The sequence below is a fragment of the Dermochelys coriacea genome, chromosome 11, assembly GCF_009764565.3.
Source record: "Dermochelys coriacea isolate rDerCor1 chromosome 11, rDerCor1.pri.v4, whole genome shotgun sequence".
In the NCBI taxonomy this organism is placed as follows: Eukaryota; Metazoa; Chordata; order Testudines; family Dermochelyidae; genus Dermochelys; species Dermochelys coriacea.
In genome coordinates, this window is record NC_050078.2 from 11,174,143 (window position 1) to 11,196,448 (window position 22,306).

The following is a 22,306-nucleotide window of genomic DNA, read 5'->3' on the forward strand; positions in this document are numbered from 1 at the left end:
TAGACTGTAATCAGTTTGTATTTATGTGCTTGCTTTAACCTTGTAATAAGTCTAATTTTTCTTAGTAATAATTCTACATAGTTTACTATAGGACTGGCTACAAATGTGTTTTTGGTGTGAGATCTAAGGTGCAGACTTATCTGGGGTAAGGACTGGTCCTTTGGGACTGAGAGTAATCTCAATATTGTTGTGATCTTGGCCAAAGTCACAAGTATCACTAAAATCAGCTTTCCTGGGTGGCAAAAGAAACTGGAATGCCCAAGGGGACTGTCTGTGACTCCCTGGTAGTGTGTGAGGAGTTTACACTTGCTACTAGGTTGGTGAAATCTAATTATAGAACATACAATCAGCTTGGAGTCTCTCCCCTGCTTCTTGACAGTCTGTTCTGAGGTCAGCACTCATGGTTGGGAGCCACTCCAGACAGCATGACCCCCAAACACATCTCAGTGCTATGCATGGGGGCGGGTAGAGCTCCCCTTTGGGGAGGCTAGACCCCTGGCCTTCACCCCCTTCCACCACACTGCCTGCTCCTGGGCCAGAGCCATGAGATTCCTGCCCCCACCCATGGCCAAAGCAACAAGCCCCCCGACCCAGAGGAGCCCCGAGCACCCCACCCCGTCGCCGGAGGAGCCCCAGGTGGCCGAAGCCCTGAGCCCCCCTCCACCTGCCTGGAGGAGCCTAACCCTGCCACACCCCCATTAGGCTGGAGGAGCCCAGGCCAGCCACAGCTATACCTCCTCTTCCCTCCCCAGACCCCAACCCCACCCATGAAAAGCCACAGCATCTCTTCCCAAAGAAGAACCTGAGTTTTTGATATACCCCGCGCAGGTTCCCGGGCAGCTGAGGACACGGTATCTGCTATTCAGCTTCCTGGGTTCATCAGTAATCTCTCTGGAGTCCAGGGAGATTACTGATGAACCCAGGAAAGCTGAATCGCACATACTGCCCCCTCAGCCACCCTAGTACCTGTATGGGGCATAATAAGGCAAAAAGATCCCCTGCCAAACTGGCAAGCTGGTGGCCAGCAGCGTCAGTGCCAGGAGAAACAGAACCTCCCCTGGTCTATTATACGCACCGCCCATGACGCTACGGTATTTACCCTGCACAGCCCTCTACATGCTCAAGCAATGCCTTCAACATCTGCATTGCTATTTTTAGCAGCACAGTGTCCCATTTTTCAGAGTAGCAGTCGTGTTAATCTGTATTCGCAAAAAGAAAAGGAGTACTTGTGGCACGTTAGAGACTAACAAATATATCTGAGCATAAGCTTTTGTGAGCTACAGCCCACTGCCTCTCTGCTGCTGGAGCCTTTCACCAATTCAGCAAAAGGCTCCACCAGCAGGGAAAGATTCCTCCGGTGCCAGTAGGGAGCTGCCAGAGCCTTCCCCCCACAGCTCCCTTTCCACTGCAGCCTTTCACTGCCATGTGTAGCTACATACTGCAGTTACAAGTATGGACATAGCCTGCTTTCACTCTGGCTCGTAGTGCCGGTACTCTCCATGCCACCATAAATTTAGACAAGGCATAACGAAGATTATAAAATGTTGCAAATTACAGTAATGAGTGTGGTATAACCCCTCTTCCCATAGTTTAGACCAGGGGTTGGCAACCTTTCAGAAGTGGTGTGCCAAGTCTTCATTTATTCACTTTAATTTAAGGTTTTGCGTGCCAGTAATACATTTTAACGTTTTTTAGAAGATCTCTCTCTATAAGTCTATATATTATATAACTATACTATTGTCGTATGTAAAGTAAACAAGGTTTTCAAAATGTTTAAGAAGCTTCATTTAAAATTAAATTAAAATGCTGATCTTACACTGCCGGCCAGCTCAGCCCGCTGCCAGCCTGGGGTTCCGTTCACCTAGGCCAGCAGCAGGCTGAGTGGGGCCGGTGGCCAGGACCCCAGACTGGCAGTGGGCTGAGCAGCTCAGCCCGGTGCCACTCAGCCCACTGCCAGTCTGGGATCCCAACCCTGCCCACACAGAGTGGGTACCTACCTTCTCCCTGGTTCTAGCCCATTCTCTTCCTCTCTCTCTGCACTGAGCTGAGGGTGGGAGTGAACTGAGGACAGGGCTGGGGGTGAAGGAGCAGGCTGGGGGTTGGGGTGTAGGGTCTGGCCAGGAGCTAGAATGAGGGAGGAGGCTCAGGGTTGGGGCAGGAGGTTTGGGTGTGGAGTGCTTACCTGGGCAGCTCCCATTTGGTGCGAGAGGTACAGGTAGGAATGGGGGTGGTGGTGGTGCAGAAGCTCCTGTTTGGTGCTAAGGGTGGGGGTGAGAATGTGGGAGGTGCAAGAGTCAGGGCATGGAATGTGGGGGGGCTGGGTATGTGTGAGGGGTGCAGGAGTCAGGGCAGGGCGCTGGGTGTGTGTGAGGAGGGTGCAGGAGTCAGGGCAGAGGGCTGGGGCATGTGAGGAGGGTGCAGGAGTCAGGGCATGAGGGGCTGGGTATGTGTGTGGGGTGCTGGAGTTATGGGGGGTTATGGGGTTATGGAGTCATGGGGGGGTGCAGGGGTCAGGGCAGGGGGCTGGGTGTGTGTGTGGGGGTGCAGAAGTCAGGGCAGAGGGCTGGGAGCGTGTATGAGGGGGTGCAGGGGTCAGGGCAGAGGGCTGGGGGTGTGGTTCAAGATCGTAGGGGTGGTCTCAGGACCCTTCCCAGAGCGGCTCATGGCAGGGGGCTGGAGGGGATATGCCCTGATTCCACCCCTCTTCCCCAAGGCCCCGTCCCCACCTCTTCTCCACCTCCTCCCTGGAGTAGCGAGCGCGTTGCGGCTCCGCTTCTCCCCCTCCCTCACAAGGGCCATCAGCTGATTGGGGGGAGGGAGGGAGAGGAGGAGGGGCAGGAACCCAGCACACTGGGGGAAGAGGTGGGGGGAGGGGGTCCTTGCCTGCCCTGCAGCAGCAGCGGGCAGGACCAAGCTTCTTCACCCTGCCCCCGTGGGGGGGGGGGGAGGTGGAGAAGAGCGGGCCGGTGCGGGCAGGGTTTTTAATGGCACACTGCTGCCTGCTGACCCCTGGATTAGACAATGGCAAAATTCCCATTGACTTTAATGACATCAGAATTACTCTCCAACTGCTCCAATAGGAGGTAAGGGCACTCAGCACATCTGGGGCACCCTGTAACACCTTGAACAACTGGGCCCTAAAGGATCAGCCAGAAACCTGAAAAGGTTCCCATAAAGCCCCAAGATCCAGACATCACAGCCGCCTGCACCACAGGCTTTTCCTCTTCAGTTCCTACTGGATTTTTTTTTTAATGGCTGTGACCTAAATGCTCATAGAAGTATCTTGAACAACTGCCCAAAAGGAAGAAATTTAGGGCACAGTAAAGTACAATGTCATGAAAAAGATTTATATCTTTTGCTGTAACAAAATAAAAATCAATAGTTCAAAGCTGCTTGTTTCAGTGCTACAAATCCTGACTACTGGACCATTATAACTTTCTGCTTCCAGTCACAGCCCATACTGGATGCTCCAGAGAAACGCAGAATGTACCCAGGCCAAAGTTTTCAAACTAGGTGGCTTCAGGTAGGCTCTTAAATGCATATTTAGGCACCTACATTAATTTTCAGAGGCGATGAGTACCCAAAAGTTCTACTGAAGTCACTGGCAGCCACTGAAGCAAGTCAATAAACTATGTCATGAATGCATGTGATCATGTCTCTCTCTCGTGGCTGAATCCAGTGACTACAAAAGCCTACTACTACTTACTCAAAGCTAAAGGAGTTTTCCTGCAACTTGAGCAGTGAAGGTCTCCGGTTCATCTCTTCCAACAACAACGTGCGTATGTAATAGCTGTGGTTTGGTACACCAAGCACCTGCAGGTCCCATTGACTTCAACAAGTGCTGCGAGCGCACAACACCTCTGAAAATCAGACCACCTATTTAGATGCCTTAAAATGGATTTAGGTGCCAAACTTGAAACACCCACGTTTGAGAATGTTGACCCTTATCAAGTCTGTAATGAAGGCTGCAAAGGGAAATTTGTGTCATGGCTCCTGTAGTGAACAGTTTTCACCCTGTATCATGAGATTTAATTACTTTTATGCAAGCATGAGTAAATACAGAACTGAGCCCCTTTTGAAATCCAGCTCTGCAATCAATTCTTTCAAGCAATACCTCTGGGAAGTTGCAATTGGGCAGGGAACTGCCACAGAATCCCTGCCAGGTGCCCAGGCTGTATTTGAAAGATGAGTTGCTGATAAGGCATATGTCCACCTGGTCGGGAGTGATGTTATACTCTGTAGCCACACAGCTGACAAGATCCACAGTGCTGCACATGAACTGGAGAAAATAAAGATTGTGACAAAAACAAAAGGCACGGGTAAGAAGAAACACCAACAACCAATCCACTTTAAAAATTCTCTTGAAAACGACAGAATTAAACATCGGGTGACACAAGTTATATATTCAGTGCCCCAGTTTCCACAATAAGTTCGCTTATCTATGCAAATCACTGGTATATTTATACTTGGTAGCAACTAATGTATTGACAAAGGGGATATGCTGATAATTTCTCATAGCTAGCAATCTATCACTAAGACTACTGCAGCAGGGGGCCTTCTGCAGCAAAGGCTATTGGACCAAGAAAAAACACACTGTTGCAGACTTGCTACAAAATGCTGAGAAACCAGCAGAATACTGGTACTACAGAGTGCTGAGTACTACTTCATGACCAGTATGATTAAGCAACGAGTTTGCATCAGCCTTGGTTAATGTTGTTATGAAATGGTTAGCAATGACAATGGCCAGACACTCCAGGCTGTTGAGTAGAATGTCCATGAATAAGGGTCCAATTCTGAAAGGTGCTGAGCACCTTTAATCCACACCTGCTTCTTTATTAGGGCCCAATCCTACGAGGTGCTTAGCGTCTTGTAACACTGTAACCATAATAATACTTTGCACTTCCCTAGTGCCTTCTACCCAAGAACTAAAAGTGCTCTACAAACAATGTTTATCTCCATCTTACAGATGGGGAAACAGAGGCAGAGAGCGACTACCAGCCTGATTTAAGAGGTGCTGAGGACCTGCTATTTTCATTGAAATCAATGAGATCTGTGGTAGACCAGCACTTTTAAAAGTTAAGCCATAATTGACATACAGGAAGACTATAGCAGTGCCAGCAGTAGAGGCCAAATCCAACACGCTGCCAACTGCTTTAATCACAGGATCATCCTTTTTCTCTTAAAAATCCCCCAGATTTATGTAGCATACAGAATATTTAGTTTCATGTTTAATATAAATTTAGCTAACAAGTTAAAAATTAAAAATAGTAGGCTATCAAGAACATTCAATCTTTCTCTTTGTATCTGAAATTAGCAGCAGTGTCTGGATGCAAAGAAATCCAAATGTTTCACTTAAAATGCAGCCTTTCCAATCTCTGTGAAGTGATTACACCCAGTGTGAAATTCAACGTTGTGCAGAGGCCAGCACAAAGCCTGGGCAGCACGTAAGTCCCACTCAAAATAGAGCTCTTTTGGGATCTGAGTGACACATAGGTCTTGGCCTGGCCCTTTGTATAGTGGTAAACTTCGCTCCTGGTTTATATAGCCACCAAGAGAAAATAGAACAGTCAAAAAATGGATGTTCAACAAAAGCAAAACCAGAGTCAGCAATGCAGACTGTTAGGAAGGCATTTAGATGACTCCCATTTCACTTTTGGGGTGGAAAGGCTGCCCTCAGAAATAGCAACAGCAACATTTGATATTAATTCACATGATTGCAATGAGTATGCATGTGGTATGCATGCCTGAAAAGATCAATAATAAAACTACACAGTAAAGAAATGGATTAAAAACCATGTACCATGTTGACAAATGCTGACAGAAAAACCAGTATAATGGCGAAGACCCCAACTAAGGTACTATTGGTCCTGGATTGAACAATCTTCCTTGCGAGAGTCTGAAGTGGAGCTGGGAAAAGCTGGACATGAAATAAAGAGTAAATAAAATACATAAGACGTGGATATTTATAAACGCAATGTTAAGAGCAACCTACATCTCTACATATAAACGGCAGTGCTTGTGCTGGATGGGGTCAAAGAAGAGTGACAAGAACTTGTCTTCTTGCATGTGTGTTTTGGGAGGTGGAGGCAGACAATAAAGAGACGGTAGTGCAGTCTGACAGACTTGTCAAATCTAGCTGTTTCTTCCCAATGAAAACGATGTCTTCTGCGCCAAGATGACATGGTATGCAAAACTGTATATCCCGTCATGGTGGATGGAAAGTTAACCACAAATCATCTTTCACTGGCAGGATCTAGAGATCATGGATTTAAAAAAAAGACGGCTACAAAATCTCTTGTGTATTCATCAGTGCCATTGGAGGCATACCTCTCTTTCATTCAGGGAAATTAAGCTGCATCATTTTAAGGATACATTGCTAATAGTTTGCAACCGCATTATATTATCTAGTCTATCCTCCCTGACAGGCACTTGGTTATCAAACTCTCTTGTCGTGATTACGCTACTGGGCATTCTCTTCCATCTAGATTAACCTTCTCCATAAGCACTCTCCGACTAACAGGGCATCTTTAGAACACTTGGCTCCCAGATGTCTCACTTTATTCAGGGTGGAAATACAGTGAATGGTGGGTTTCAGAGTAGCAGCCATGTTAGTCTGTATTCGCAAAAAGAAAAGGAGTACTTGTGGCACCTTAGAGACTAACACATTTATTTGAGCATGAGCTTTCGTGAGCTACATCCGATGAAGTGAGCTGTAGCTCATGAAAGCTCATGCTCAAATAAATGTGTTACTCTCTAAGGTGCCACAAGTACTCCTTTTCTTTTAGTGAATGGTGATAATCCCTAGGAATCCAAGCATATGCTACCCCAGTCACCCATCTTATTGAAAAGCAAAATTGCAACAGGTCTTCTTTCCAGCATGAAGCATTATCTCAGCTATGGCAAGTTCCACTGCAGATAGGATGATTGGGTGGGTTTTTTTTAAACTTTCCCTTCTTTTATATCTCCCCTTTGCTGATCCCATTCCCACCTCCATTTCTCTGCTCTATCACGGCACAGAGCATATAGCTCCAGAGGAGCGAAGAGGCTCCTCTAGAACTAGACATTAGCCAATGTCTGAGAGCTATTCACATTCCCCACAGCCTGTGAGCATGACCTCTATGATGCTCCCCAGCATCGTCACTCAAGGGAAAGAAGGGCTAACACAAGACCGCTGCTGCTGCTCCAGAATCCAGATCTCCTCTCTCTGTTACTGCACTGTTGTACCAGCAAAGCCACTAGACTAGAGGGTATTTTTAGAGACACTAGAAGCAAGCAGCACAATGACACCGCACTGCAATTTATCTATGACTAATGCTTCTATTAAAAGTCCTGCTTTTCCCTTTTACCCTTCATTCTTACATTTTCAGAGGTACAACATTTTGCCAGTGTACTGCTTCCCACACAGCAATCCTACAACATAATTATTAGCTGGTGACTATTACAAAGGGAGAGAGAATCTGCAATGCTGCTAACCATTTTAAAATGCTGACTTCACCAGCTTCTGTCACAAAACTGTTTCTCTGTCTCCTGGGGGGGACAGGGTATGTGTCTGTGAGAGGAGGGGACTTGGACTGGGAGGGCTTGGCATTCCAACACATTCACACCGAATGACTAAATTCCAGAAAAGGTTACAAATTATTCAGATTCTTGCAATGTTCTCAGAGTTAATTTTTGTAAAGTATTCTTTTTGGAAATAAAAACTGTTAATATAGCAATTCTTGGCACCTAGAGATGAGCCAGCATCAAAAGATGTCCTGTCCGCACCATCCAGCTCCTCCTACAAGAAACTCAGGGCTTGTCTACACTTGAAACATTACAGTGACACAATAGCAGTCCTGCAGCTGCACTGCTGTAGCACTTCAGTGTAGACGCTACCTATGCCAATGGGAGAGGTTCTCCCATTGGATTAGGTAATCCACCCTCCCCAAGAGGCAGTAGCTAGGTCAAGAAAATAATTATTCCGTGACCTAGTGCTGTCTAGACAGGAGATTAAGTCCAAACAGCTCCGTGTCTCAGGGATGTGGGACTTTTCATACTCCTAAGAGATGCAGCTATGCCCAGGTAAATTCCCAGTGTAGACCAGCCCTTAGGCAAGCAGGAAGGTGAGCCCACATGCCTAAGTCTAAAGAGGTATTGCAACAGAGGTCTGTATTTTCAACAGTCAATGGAATTTTGGCTCCTAAATGCCTTTTGAAAATGAGATTTAGGCTCCTAAATCAGTTAGGTGTTGCAATACCTAAACATCTTTAAAAATCTGGGCTTTTGTATTCAGCTCTAGACATCTCTGGTTCAATCGCTGGTGTGCTGGCATGTAATTTTGGAGTTGATTTCTTTAAAAAAAAAATAAATCGAGACCCCCAAGAGTTGACTTTTGATTCTTAATTGTATGTATAGCTTTTATTTTGAACTGGATGGGAACATCACCACTTTAATAGGTATCTTAATAATTAGCAGCCAGAAGACTTATAAGTAAGCAACAGTCCAATGTTTCAAGTCTTTAGCTTGAAAGCTTTGCTACCACCACAATTAGGACCTCTGTTCTGAAATTTCAGTTCATTTGTAAGATTTGACAATTTTGTTAAATTAACTTTAAATTAAAACATTCAGATCTTGAACCAACAGTCAGTCAATCATCCATTACAAGCTCTCTGAAATGGCTTCTTGCCCCACATGGTTTTCAGAAGTGTGGTTCCTGGATAATGTGGCATGCAAAACCTCATTGCAGAGGACTATATCATTTTTTGATCTGATGATGCAATACCAACTGATATCAATGGGAGCTGTATATGCAGATCAAGCACACAAAATGGCCCTTAAACTCTGGTGGTCATGATAACACTGAGAAAATTGTCACTAAATGTAATTTATGGCATCACTTTACTCTCACACTCTCTTTAGAAACACCTCTAATGCACATCTAAGACCCACAGACCTGACTCTCCTCTCACACCACTTATACACTGGGGTAATTCCACTGACTTCAGAGAAGCTATTCCTGATTTACACCACTATTCAGTAAAAGAAGAAGCAGACACCATGAATTCTACTTTAGCAGCTAGACTTCTAATGAGGGTGCTTTTTTTTTTGATTAAACAGAGTTTCAATATTCAGCTACAATCAGCAGATTTGAGTTTCTAAAAAGTTAAATTGGAAAAAAGCAGCCACATCTGCAAAATACATTTCTGTGAAAAGAGAAGGAAAATCATGAAGGAAGAAACAAGGGAATTAAGAGCGGCAGAGTGGATTTCCCATTTTCTCTATTGCAGGAGCTGCTATGCAATAGTGCCATAGCAACTAATTTTTTTAACAAGTAGAACAAAATAATAATTAGCACTTCAAAGTGCTGTACAAATGCTAAATAAATAATCCTTACAACACCTCTTTAAAGGACTCCAGATAAGCATTATTCTCACTTGAAAGACAGGGAAACTGAGATAATGCGAGGAGTTATCCCAAGAATGAATATGGCTTGCAAAGGTGAAGGGCAGGGCCATCCCTATAGACTGTGGTGCCCTACGCAGCCCCCCTGTGGAGCAGCATGCAGCTGCATAGGGCACCAAGAAATTTGGGGCAATTAGGTGCCCCAAATTTCCTGGTGCCCTACGCAGCTGCGTAGTTTGGGTATGGGTAGGGACAGTGCTGGTGAAGGGACTAGCTCAGATCCGTTCAGGAAACAGTGGCAGAGCCTGGATTAGAACTCAATAGTTCTTCCTAATCTCCAGTCTTGTTCTCAGGGCACAAGACTATAATGCCTACAGTCCACCCTATATCAGACTGACCTCTAACCAATCCTGAGAAAATGAGCAAGATATTTTGGTAACAACAGTCAAACAAACTTAACTCCGTTAACAAACATGCTTCCTGGTACAAATATTGGTTCTCATTACTCTGTAAATTGGGGAACAGATTGTGTCAACAAACAAGTTCATCCTAGAAAAAATGGAACAGAAAAACAATGAGAGAAACCACCCAATGGATACATGATATTGTAATGCCATAGCAATCTAGCACCTCTGCGGCAATTATGCTTTACAAACAATAATGAATTTAGTTCCTAACACACTCCATAAAATAGGTAATTACTATCCCCATTTTACAGATGAAGAAACTGAGGCACAGAGAGGTTGCAACGTGGTTGAGATCTGTGACAGAACTGGGAATACAACCTAGATCTCCTAACATCTCATCCTGTGCTCTAGCCACTGGAAAATGTTTCCTTTGCAAAGCCTCTATAGAGCAGCAGTCTAGTAACAGTCACTCATGTGCTATTAAAAGTAGCAAAACAAACACGTAAGCATAGTTCAGGGCTGTAAATCCATTTGTTTGGTTGATTATTTAGTGTTTTATCAGTCTATAAAACCAATGTACAGTTTTCAATTCACTAAGTGTTTCCAAAAGGAAAGATCACAAAATTGAAAATATGCTTTTAAATTTTCTGGCCATTTTGGGAGGGGGAAGCCAAGAAATTGTTATGTGAAAGTTAGTATATAAGTTGTGATTTCCAGATCTAATTAACTCAGGAAGATGTAGTTTGCACTCTGTCTCACATTCATGTCCGGCAATGTCCAAGAAGTTGAACTCCACAGAGCGGTGAGTGCAGTACAATATATGGGTTTTCAGAAGAAATGTTAACTTGTTAAACCAGTAGCAAAACAGATGTCAGTCAGCAGTGTATTTAAGAAGAGATAGTGTTTCCCATGACCTTGCAGAAACTAGATTTTAATGGGAAGGCACCATCGGACTTTAGTTGCCAAGCCTTTTCAGAATATCAAAGCCAGGAGCCAGAAGAGTTCTCTGTTTATTGCAGCTGAAGGAATTTGGAAACCTACGTTGGCTAGACTGGCAATTCCAGGATCAACTCCCATGGAGAATTTTATAGTGGGAGATAATGATGACAGCAAAAAATAAAACAAAATCAAGTTGTCCTGAAAGTGCCTGCTAGCAATCGTCAATGCCAGATATAGAGAGACCAAAAAAAGGGAAAGGAAATCTCAAATGGAAACTGTAAGAAGATAAACAGGGGAAAAAGGGGACCATTTACCATCTAATAGTAGCACAAATAGACATAAATTATGCTTGGGTTCCATCAGTTTGATATTCCAAGCAGGAATGCCACAAATGCTGGTTTTCCCACACTTCCTGTACGGAACTGATGGCACATAACACACATGCCCTCCCATTCTGAGTCCAGGCACAGAAAAAAACATTAGTCCTGCTATCAAAATGAACCTGACCCAGCAGAGAAGCCCTAAAGTGAGCTAGGAAGCTTTATATCTTAACACAAAACCCCCAGACTACATCTATCTGTCCAATTAGCTATATAGCCCTCAACACAACAGCAGCTGACTGCCTTTTCCTCACATACTTTAACAACAAGCTGGTATTATAGCAAAAACCAAACAAATATTTAGGGGTGAAAAAAGAGAAGATGGTTAATTCGTTGGTGTCTGTACAATGCTTTGAAAATGCAAAGTGCCATATATGTGCTAAGCAGCAGTATTTTTATTAAAGAACAGGACAGACATGAAAGATAGTTTCTTAACTGCATTGTGGCTTGCTAACGAATCCCTCCACCAATCCGCTCTCAGCACTAATGTCCTCTATAATAATCTGCAGTGATGCACTGGGGTTCGACCACCTGGTGTTCGATTGTTTTACTCGTCTTTCTTAGGGACAGAGTAATTCATTAGTATGGATAATCTTGCTGTAAAACAGATACAGTGCTCCCGTAATCACCACTACACTGACTGGATTCTTGAGTCACTATCAGATTGTATGTACTGTACCCTTCTCAAGAACCAGAGACTTGGAGTGGAGGATGGAGGTTGCTCTGGTTGGTATTTACGTGGCACTGTCACAGGCAAGTCCTTGACAACACCACAGCAACTCCCGCTTCTCTTCAATATTCCCACCATTGGTTTCACCACCACTTCTCTCAGGATAACAAAAGCTCCAGCACATTTCTCCAGCTAGTGGTCAGAGGATACCCAGTAGAATCCTCTTTTGGGATGGACAAACTAGTCAAGTAATAAAAACTGACCTGAACATTCACCCCTTAATCTTTCAGTAACTGACCGCTAGAAGCTGCTGACATCAAAAGTCCACCTCTGCTATGTGACGTCTTTTCATTGCAGACATTGATAAGACCATATTTACAACAGGGGTGTAGGCTGCCAGCAGCCAGCCCAGGACCCATTAGTTATGTTTATAATCTGGTGTACTAATTGGGGAGGCTTTTGTGCATCTGAGCACTAAATGGTGACAAAATAAAAAATTCACTGGTGCTGAGAAGCCATATGCTTGGGTTTCTCTTTAATAAAGCCAGCCACCAGGAACTGTTCAGTAGATCGTTCACAGGGCAACCTATCATGTCATATCCTCTAGTGGCCCCCTCAGAATCCAGAAAAGGAAGGAAGAAGTGGGAAAAACAGCATCCAGACCCACTCATTCTCTGTGAGTTCTGTGGGGTAGGATACACCTCACTCTGTTTTGCAGAGTACGGTGCACATCTGTAATGTTATAAACAACCACTTCTTAGAAATATCAGGCAGTTCACAGTAACTTCCTCATTTCTGCCCTCATTGGCATGTCTTTTTGTGTTTGGCCACCTGCATTCCCAGGGGGCGTGGGAGGTTTTGTAGCTCAGGCTCATCTGAGGGAGGGACATCTTAAAAACAGCAGCTGCAGCCATCATTAGACAGATTTCCTAAATGGGAACTTGGGAGGTCAAGGCACGGAAAACAAAACAGAACAGCCTTCCAGGGTCATGGAGACACAGAGAAATCCTTTGTGTATTATAAACTCATTCTTCATTCAGGTCACTCATAAAAAAAAATCTTTGACATCCAAAAAGCTAATGCAGTTGTCAGTATATGAAAATAATATAAGCCCATACAGGCCAACAGGAGGAAAATATCCATGTCTGTCCAAGTCTGCCTTGTTTAGTGTCATCCAGACTCAAATGCCACAAGCCTGGGCTCAGCAGAGCTGATGCTGCAACAACATTTGTCTTATGACACGAGTCCAGAAAGAGCTGTGCACTGCAGCACCCAACCCCTCCAGCACAGACTCTAGCTGGCTCGTGTTGTGATTGAGCGTTGCTGCCTGGTGCCGTTATATCACAGTGTCGATCTACATTGGGTTCACTGTGGCTGTAACAAGACGCTTTCTGGATTGGCCCACACTATATCATTAATAACAAAAGCATTGCATACCTAGTAATGACAGTCAGAGATAGGCAGTGCAGGCTATGGGATTAAAATGGAGACATATAAAGTTTAACAAGGCATCTGGACACCATCTCCTGGGTCAGAGGGATCTGTGTGCCTGTTAAGATTGTTCTCTTGAGCTTGTAAATGGCATCACCCACTGAGAAAGGATGACTGGCCCCAAATAGCATAAACCAGGTTGGTCAAAGAGAACAGCCCTTTTCTGAGGAAGTTTCCCTCCAAAGGGAACCTTTGGGAACTTGTCAGAGAGCTACCCTAAGTTATGAGTTTTAACATAGCTTAGGGCTTTTGGAGTTTCACTGGGAATATTTCATAGCCCATATTAAAGGACAAGCCTAAGTCTAACTTTTAACAATAAAATCTGCCACGAGTGCCTTCCTTAGACCGGTACCACCAATAGCATCCAGAAGTAAAAAGCTGCAGATATCAGGTAGTGGACTGTGTCAGGCAGATTGTTTCTTTTCTAGAAAAAAAAGTGCTATTGAGCTATTTCATTTTAGCCTGTTAGGAGCAGAGTTGGGTCTGAGCCATGATATGTGGTTCCCTGAAGTCTGGATCTGAACTTTCAGAGGCTTTCAAAATGGGAGAATCCACAAAACATCAGACACAACAGACCGTCAGACCAAATACTCTAGCACCAACACACTGCCTTCCCAAAAGCACAGAAGAGAGTTTTACTATGGAAGGCTAAGCATACTTAACACTTGTTTTACTACCATCCTTCTTTGCTTATCAACCACCAGGTACAAAAAAGAGATCACTGGCTGATTACTGCTCATGCTCATCTGAGACAGGCTGAGAAAACTCTAAATGTTCATGCTTTTATTTCCCTTCAAGGCATATTTCCTTAATGTTACCCTTCTTCTGATTATCTGCCTACCAAACCAAGCATGTGCCACAGGTGACAATATACAGCCGGCTCTGCAGGAAGTTTAAGGAGAGGAAGCACAGGGTCAATGTTCTTGTTTCCACATTGGGAACTCTGTTCTTTTAAAGTCAAAATGAGAGTGCCTGCAGGGGACTTCATAGATATGCAGATCCACAAGGGAAGCGGCTGATTACTTCTGACTGTGGAAAACTATGCCAATCCTAGCACAACATGATCTCAGCTCATTCTCTTATCTAAGTTTTCTTCTATAACCCTTATCATGGTAGTATGTAAGTGCATCTACCTATGGGGAATGGTGGGGGAAGGACAGCTAATGAAATACAAGGATGTTATATATTAGCTTAAGAAACAGACTGGCTATGCTAACAGGTCAGCAAAGGACAGTATAGAGAAGTCTCATTACTCACCTTTACGCAGGAGTAAATGACCGAAACAAACACCACTGTGGTCAGGATCAAGAAACTGGTCAGGTAAAAACCCAACATAAATGTAGAGCTGAAACCAGAAAGGGATTTTTAAAGATTTACACCATACAGAACAGTTACCACTCTGCTTTTAGCCTTAGTACATCTGTACAAACTATGACATGTGGTGTGGGCTTTCTCTCCGACTAGGATGGCAGTAGGAGGTAGGCAGTGCTTTGAATAATGAGATTCCCTGTTCCCTTTAAATTGCTCGGGTGACAGCAGAGAAACTGAGAAATGTTTCATGTGCTAGAAGAGATGAGAAAATAATTTGTTACAGTGGGCCACCCCCAGCTGGCAATGGATACCAGATGCCCTGGAAGAGAAACTTGCTGCGCTTTAGAATTGAGGCCTCTGCAGCCAAGTGCACATGAAATATATTGGGGAGACATATTTCATGTCACACTTATGAGTCCATCCCCATCCTTTCATTTGCATCCTCTGTGAAGGACTCAGGAACCTTGTATTGGCTAAGAATGAAAATACAGAGAAATAGCCCACATCCAACAAGGTCATGAAGATGCCCAAACCTAGACTGGTTTCTCATGTAGAGAATCTCTGCCCTACCACTTTTGCGGTCTTCTAAGCTCAGGAACAAAGATGGCTAAGAGGGCACCAGAGCACTCATGAATAAAGCAGCAGTGCTGGGAGTCTGCTTTGTGCCCCATCTCCTTACACTCTTCCTTTCAGTGAAAACAGGATTTCCAAGCCAGCTTTGTGGTATACATTTTTGTTTTGATCGTGCAATTATTCAATAACATTTTGAAAGTTTCTGGTCTCAGTACAAAAGAGACAGGTCCCCTCCCATTCCAACACTTTAAATAATCAATGAGATTATCTTGCACAGCGACATTAAGACCAAACACATCAAAGCCAGCTGGTTTCCATGTTCTGCCATGACAGAGGTAACTGTCTTTGCTAATTCATTCAAAAGGCATTCATTAAGGCAATTCCGCTTTATTATCACAAATGATCATATCTATTTTGTCTAAAGTTTCAGATTCTGCTGATATTTCATGAAAGCATTTGACTGCGACACACATACACATGGCTGCATCTGCTTGTTAATTGCTGTCATCATAAAGACAACAATCATGCAATTAAGAATATTAGAAAAACGAATAAAAATGTGATGGAAATATACATCTGGTCCAAAGATGAATCATGAAACTGTGTTTACTCTAGAAACCAAATTGGCCTATAGACATGCCGAGTTATCCACAGGATGGTGGAGAATGTAACAATTCCCATGCAATAGGGGCATTAGCCTATTCTTATCACTACTTGCCTGCAAAATATATATATATATATATATATATGCGCAACTAGTAAGAGTTTGTGTTTTGGGTTCTAATTTTGGGATGAATTTAATGGTTGTGAAAGCAAGGTGATTGATGGTGCTGGCAAATGAGTCCTCTTCTACATAGCTCAGCCAATGCACTTGACCACTGACCTCCAACTCCTCTGCTATTCTAGGCCTTTCCTAAGAAGATATTATCCATTTATACTATATTTCTACTATGTGGACAAATGACCATTACAAAGTGGTACAGCACCTTAGAACCACCAAATTCAGGTTCACTTGTAACCCAACTCAGATACGAGTTTGGGTCTCAGGAGATGGTATGTTATTATGGTAACCCACACCACTTCCAGTCAGTCTTGCCAGTTAGCTAGGATTAATATATATGGAAAAATAATGCTTATGTATTGATCTATGGCAGTTATATGTTCTCCATTACTGTAGTATCTGAGCACCTTACAATCGGTAATATATTTGTTCTTACAACACTCCTGTGAGATGGGGAAGTGGTGTTATACTCATTTTGCAGACAGGAAACTGAAGCACAGAGTAAAATTTTCAAAAGCACCCTAATCCCATTTTAAAAGACTTGGGCATCTAGCATCCTAAATCTCATTGACTTTCCTACACGTGGGTTTTCGTATTAGAAAAAGCGTGCATGCAAATTTGGGCATGCACGTAAATGCATTTTGGGATCTGAAATGTCAAGGCCAGTAGGTTTTGCCGTACAGCTTAGACTAATTTCCTATAAGGTCCAGTATCCTGCCTGTGGATTCTTCTGAGGAAAGCTAAAAGTGCTCAAGATTATGTGAGTCTCTAAAACACCTGGAAATAAAATTTCAAAACATCAAATATTTCTGCCCATAAGAGAAGACTGGCAGGCAAACAGCATATGCCACATCATAATGAAGCTGCTCCGATTTCCTTAAATAATACAGAACAAAGAGAGCCAGCCAACAGGACGGCCAAGGACCCAGACATTTTTTGTCAACCCTTTTTTAAAGTGTTAAATTAGCTCTAATTAAATAGTCCGGTAGCTGCTTAGTGACCTTGACGGGCAAACCAAACCCTTTTAAAAGGGCTTCTCTCACAAAGGTATGAATTCAAGGCAGCAGTGTCAAGTCAGCTGATCTAAAGTGTTAACTTTTGCAGAACCTGGGCAAACATGAAAATAACAGCTTTAGTGATTATTAAGCATGTATAAAGTGCAGGGATTGACCTAAATTCAGCTTTCAGCCTCTGATTTCCTTATATGGATCTGTCTCTTTATACACTGTATTTTTGCTGCTGCTATTCTGCTTTGTTGATTCTATCATTCCTCGAGCAGTGGCAATCATCCTTTTGCCTGGGGGGAGGAGAAAGAGTGACCTCAAACATCATATTGTTTCTGTGGCCCACCGATATATGAACAACCCCTGGTCTCTCTTCTGTAAAGGATGGTGAAGTGAGTGAAAGGGAAAGCAGTTGTAAGGACATTTATCTTGTGTCTTTTTAAAATGAATTTTTGCTGTCTTAGATTGGAAGAATATAAATTGGAGCATTTCTGACTCTTCAATTATATTATTCTTGAGATTAAAAGTGACCGATTCTATAATTATTTTAGGAGCACTTCCTATTTTTAGGTGCACAATTCATGAGAAAGCATTGCTACTGAGCCGGTTATGGTCTCCGAAAAACACGAACACACTTAGTTCCTCATTTTTCAATAACAGACATGAAAATTCTGAAGCATTGTCTTTTTTGAGAAGATCGTCTGGGCTAGTACCATCAGGCACTAATCAGAGCACAGGGCCATCCATACACTGTACCAGTCCAGAAGGCATTGTATCTCTGACACACCTAAGAAGCACAATTCCTACCTCTCTTGTCTGGCTTGGAGTGGGTGAATAAATGACTGCAGCCCTTGAAACGATGCAGGTTAATTCCCCCTTTGTGCCTTGACAGCTCTGCTCATTTTCTGCCGTCCCCACTCATTTGTTCATAGAGCAGGGCTGAGCTTTGCAATAGTATTCAGACCCAAGATCCACATAGACTGAACAAGAGGATTGTGGTGGATTGCTTATTCCCCTGTCCTCCTCTGCTCAGCTGCATTCAACATAGGCACACTCTATCCCTGTATTACAAAGACTTTACTGCCTCAGTAGACAACCCTTTCTATTCTAGTGATCTTATTTTGTGGGGGATTATAAATATACTAAATCAAACTTCTCAAATGAGAGGTAAATATTAAAAAAACATCATGCTGGCAAAATGAAAATCCTTGCATGCCAAGCATAATATACCATAGCTAGAAATGAATGCACACAATAAGCATTGTACACTACTTAGGCATGCATTATTTCAAGACTTTTGCTTCCTTTTGATGCACTGAAGCCTCAAGGACAGGGAAAAAATGCCAGAAAGCAGAAAAAGTGATAGAGAGCTACTCACTGGGGCACGATTGTGATTTGGACAAAGCAGATGAAGAGGAAGACGAGGGAGGCACAAGCCACATAGGCTCCAAATCTGTCGTCCACTTGCTTGGAGTACTGAGAGGAGGTAAACAGGCTTTTATAAGCATAGGTAATACCACCCTCTACGCCCAACCAAACCCCTCATTTAGCAGCCAGCACCCTCTTGGTTCCCCAAGAAGCACCACTTGCAGAACTACCACTTAGAGAAGTGTGAAAATTGCCCCTTACTTTAGGCTATATTTTGGAGCCCCCTCCCCCCAAAAAGACCTCAGAGCTGTGGAAAGGTCCTGTGCAACTGGGAAGAAGAATTATATTTTGTCTCTTTCATATCTGTCAAAAAATATAAATAAGGACCAGAGGGCACAGCTGTGCGATGTTGACTCATTCCATCCAGGGCTCCCTCCAGTGGGGATAAATAGTTAAACATGGACAAGGCTTTTTAAGGCTCCTAAACTAAGTTTATTTGCTATTATATCCAGACTGCTCTCTGCTAAATACACATCTTCTTTGGGACCACTCACAAGGAGAATCTCTTGTTTAAACTAAAATCTCCAGGGCATTACTTTGAGTGTAACCTCTTTGGAATACACTTTTTGCTATGTGCCTGTACAAGGTCTAGTACAATGGACACCTGATCCCTGTTTGGGGTCTCTAAGCACTGCTGCAATACAAATAATAATAGTGACAGCTGCGAACTGTAGTACAATTGGAGCAGGCCAATGGATGTTGCAGAACAATTCGCCTGCCCTCCAGTGATCTGGGGACCTATCAAAGGCCAAGGTAGAATTGATGAGTGCAACAATATGATAGGAAGGGCTCTTCCCCCTTCACATTTTCTATGGAACAGAATCCAGTGCAATTTTTTGTTCATGAATTAAAAGGTAACGTCATCAACAAGTCACTGCTTTTCGCCAGAAATAAAAGATTATTGTGAAAACACCAATTTCTTGTTTCCCTCTTTCAAGCCTAGTGAGAAAACACGGTATCTGCCAGTGTTAAAAAATATTTGCACATTTTTAGTTGGTTCTAATGAAAATGTGAGGTTGCCACAGGTTCTCATGAATTCACAACATTCGCATTAGTGATCAGCGTCAGTCACAGGTGAGCTGTGTGCAATTCCTAAACGTGTCATCTGTACTACTGGAACTGCAATTCTTAGTCCAAACAAACTCAATCCCTAAACTGTGAAAGAAGGAGGCCCTTGAGATATCTGAACCATTCAGTTTTCTTAAAATTATAAAATTAAATGGGGAAAATAACATGCTTACACTTCTGATCAACCCTAATGTGATCCATTCAGAATTGAAAAAATACTGCAATTACTGCAAAGTCCTCTTACTCTTTAACTAGATTAATCACTGTATTCTCTTTTTGCAGAACAAACATAATTACTAAACATAGTGACAGAATAGCAGACTCAAACTTAACCTTTTATTAAAATTTTATTAAAATACTTAACATTTATAGATGTGGCTTTTCCTGTTAAAAATATAGCTCACCTTTTATTGTTATTATTAAGGGTTATCCTAAAATGTGTGTGTGTGTGTGTGTAAAATAACTTATTTACTTATATGGTACACACCATTGTAGTATGTGAGTGCCTCCAAACTTATTATGAATTTATTCTCATATCCCTGTGAAGCAGTATTCTCTCCATTTTACAGGCAGTTGAGGGGTAGAGAGATTAAATGGTTTGCCCCAGATCACACAGGATATCTGGCAGATCCAGATTTCCTAAATCCAGTTCCTTAGCCTCAAGATCACCCTTCCTCTCCTAAATTGGTAGAAGAGAGCAGTGCAGTTTAGAAAGAGTATAATTTTGAGTGCCACCCACGACACATCCTCCAAGGATCAGTAATGGGCACAAGAACATCTTGATTTCACTCTGAAGTTCACCATTGCGATCAGTGAGAGAGAAATGGCTCAGCATGCATTCCTACCCAATGCTGCATTTCTATCTAATGTTTCCTTCTACACATACCTGCTTTTAGAGGACACAGTGTAAGTTAAGGTCTCCCTAAAGGAGCTGAAGTGATAAATGGAGGGGGGGGGGGAAGTAACTCCAAACTGTAGGAAGAAGATCTTAAGCTTAAATTGGACAAACAAAACTAACAATAGACTTTCTTCACTTGAGAGAGTGGTTATTGGGGAATCTTACCTTCTTCTCTAAGTCAGGCTCCCTGAATGTTAAAAGAAACTTGCGAACGTGCTCAGAGCGTAACCGATCAATACTTCTGGCATCGATTGCACGGCCCAGAAACTCATCCACCTCATCCTCCGGGTTCATGCTTTCTTGGGTGTTCCTGAGGATGTCACAGAAATGGAAGAGAATGGGAACTTTACAGTGCACTCAGCTTGAACTTTTTTCGGCAAAGAGGCCCAAAGGAGTTCATCGGTTCACCGTAGAGCCATCTGGATGTTAATCACCTCTCATTTATTACAAACTTTAGCTGGATAATCTCCAGGTGAAATGTTATCAGCTATCCAATACATTGCCAGTCCTCATCCATCTGTCCTCACCCAATTAAGGTATTTAATATAGCTGTCTTTCCCTATCATCAAGCTGTTTGCTTCTCTTGAATGTGTCCTTTTATCCTACATCAACCTCTAAAATCACATGGATTTCCCCTCCATTATTATTGTGCTGTTTTTTCCCTACATTTCATTCCTGCTATGTATGTTATTGCCGGAGTTGGTCAAAAAACATGGGGGGGGGAAAAATCACAAAAATTGTCAAAATCTCCCACGCGCTGCCCCAGCTTGAAATTTCAGAACTTGAAAAATTCTCCAGCTTTGATTATCTACAGTGTTGTCAGGACCAGTTAAAGGTGTTGGGCATGACTCTCCACCGTGTCATTCCTGTGTAGTTATTTACAGCTGGGCAAACTATAAATTGATACCAAATCAGAACTTTCCATTTGTGACACTTCTTGGGGCAGCCAAGGCTGTGAGTCGCCTCGTCACCACCTGCCTCCAACATGACAGTTTTTCTTGTGCCAGGTGGGTGTTAGGTCCCCAACATAACCAGCCTGTCAGCCACTCAAGCATGCTTCTTTGGGCTATCAGCTGACTCTTTGCTTTGCAAGTTGACTATAGATGCACCCTAAGTCATTTCAAAGTGTTCCCCTATGGTATCCGGCTGCAGTCACTGGATACCCACAGAAATCCCAGATCCTCTGTTCCCAAAAGAACAGTGTACCACAGTTTATCTGTTTCACCTTAGACAACTGCACCTGTATTACGCCCAGCACTTGAGTACAATTATAAAACAAAAGAAAAAAGTACTTAAGAAAGAATAGAAATTCCAATAAAAAACAGAGTGAGAGATGGGAACAAATGGTTACCTATAAAATAACATCATAACATGTATTCTAAAGTCTAAACTTAACTAACTATACCATTGCAAACAAGATATCCTCCTGTCTTAAGGAGTTCATCTGACCCAAAGTTCTCTCCAGCATTTTCAACCAAGCCTGGTTGAGATCCCTTTTTCATGAAGCAAACTGGCTCTTGGTTTGCTTCCTAGGTGAAGGACACTAGAGGGTCTCTTTGCACCTCCAAATATACCAGAACAGACTTTTGATGGTCACCTCAAGATAGGGTCCCTCCCCAGCTGTTTACCCTTTCTGTTAACTTTCTTCTCAAGTCTCTGCCAGCTCTTCGCTATCATTTGCCTTAGAATGCTAACAGACTCCTATTGTAGGATATACAATACACAATAGACTCCCTGGAGATAAGTGTCTCCCATCCCATCTGGAGAAGTCTATCTCAAGACATGCTATCGCTGAATGACCTGCTTGTAACTACCGAAATGACAATTTATATACACATAATTCCTCACATATTCTCCGTACATGCATCTCACAATGGTCATGATGACCAGTGTGACACAGGCTTTTATTAGAGACCTTACATGACATTCTTTTGGGGAACCCAGGGGGATCTCTGTACCCCTATAAACTTCAGGG

At 43.0% G+C, this 22,306-nt stretch overlaps 1 protein-coding gene across 1 annotated transcript in view; it reads right to left on the reverse strand.

Moving 5' to 3' along the window:
- Positions 1 to 22,306, reverse strand: part of ADCY5 (adenylate cyclase 5) — a 358,907-nt gene that overhangs the window by 28,269 nt on the left and 308,332 nt on the right. The window contains exons 10-15 of the mRNA XM_043504850.1: positions 20,497 to 20,641; positions 18,316 to 18,413; positions 14,526 to 14,613; positions 5,801 to 5,917; positions 4,115 to 4,279; positions 3,062 to 3,137 (exon numbers count right to left, since the gene is read on the reverse strand). Coding sequence (XP_043360785.1) covers positions 3,062 to 3,137; positions 4,115 to 4,279; positions 5,801 to 5,917; positions 14,526 to 14,613; positions 18,316 to 18,413; positions 20,497 to 20,641 — 689 coding nt within the window. The remainder of the gene's footprint in view (positions 1 to 3,061; positions 3,138 to 4,114; positions 4,280 to 5,800; positions 5,918 to 14,525; positions 14,614 to 18,315; positions 18,414 to 20,496; positions 20,642 to 22,306) is intronic.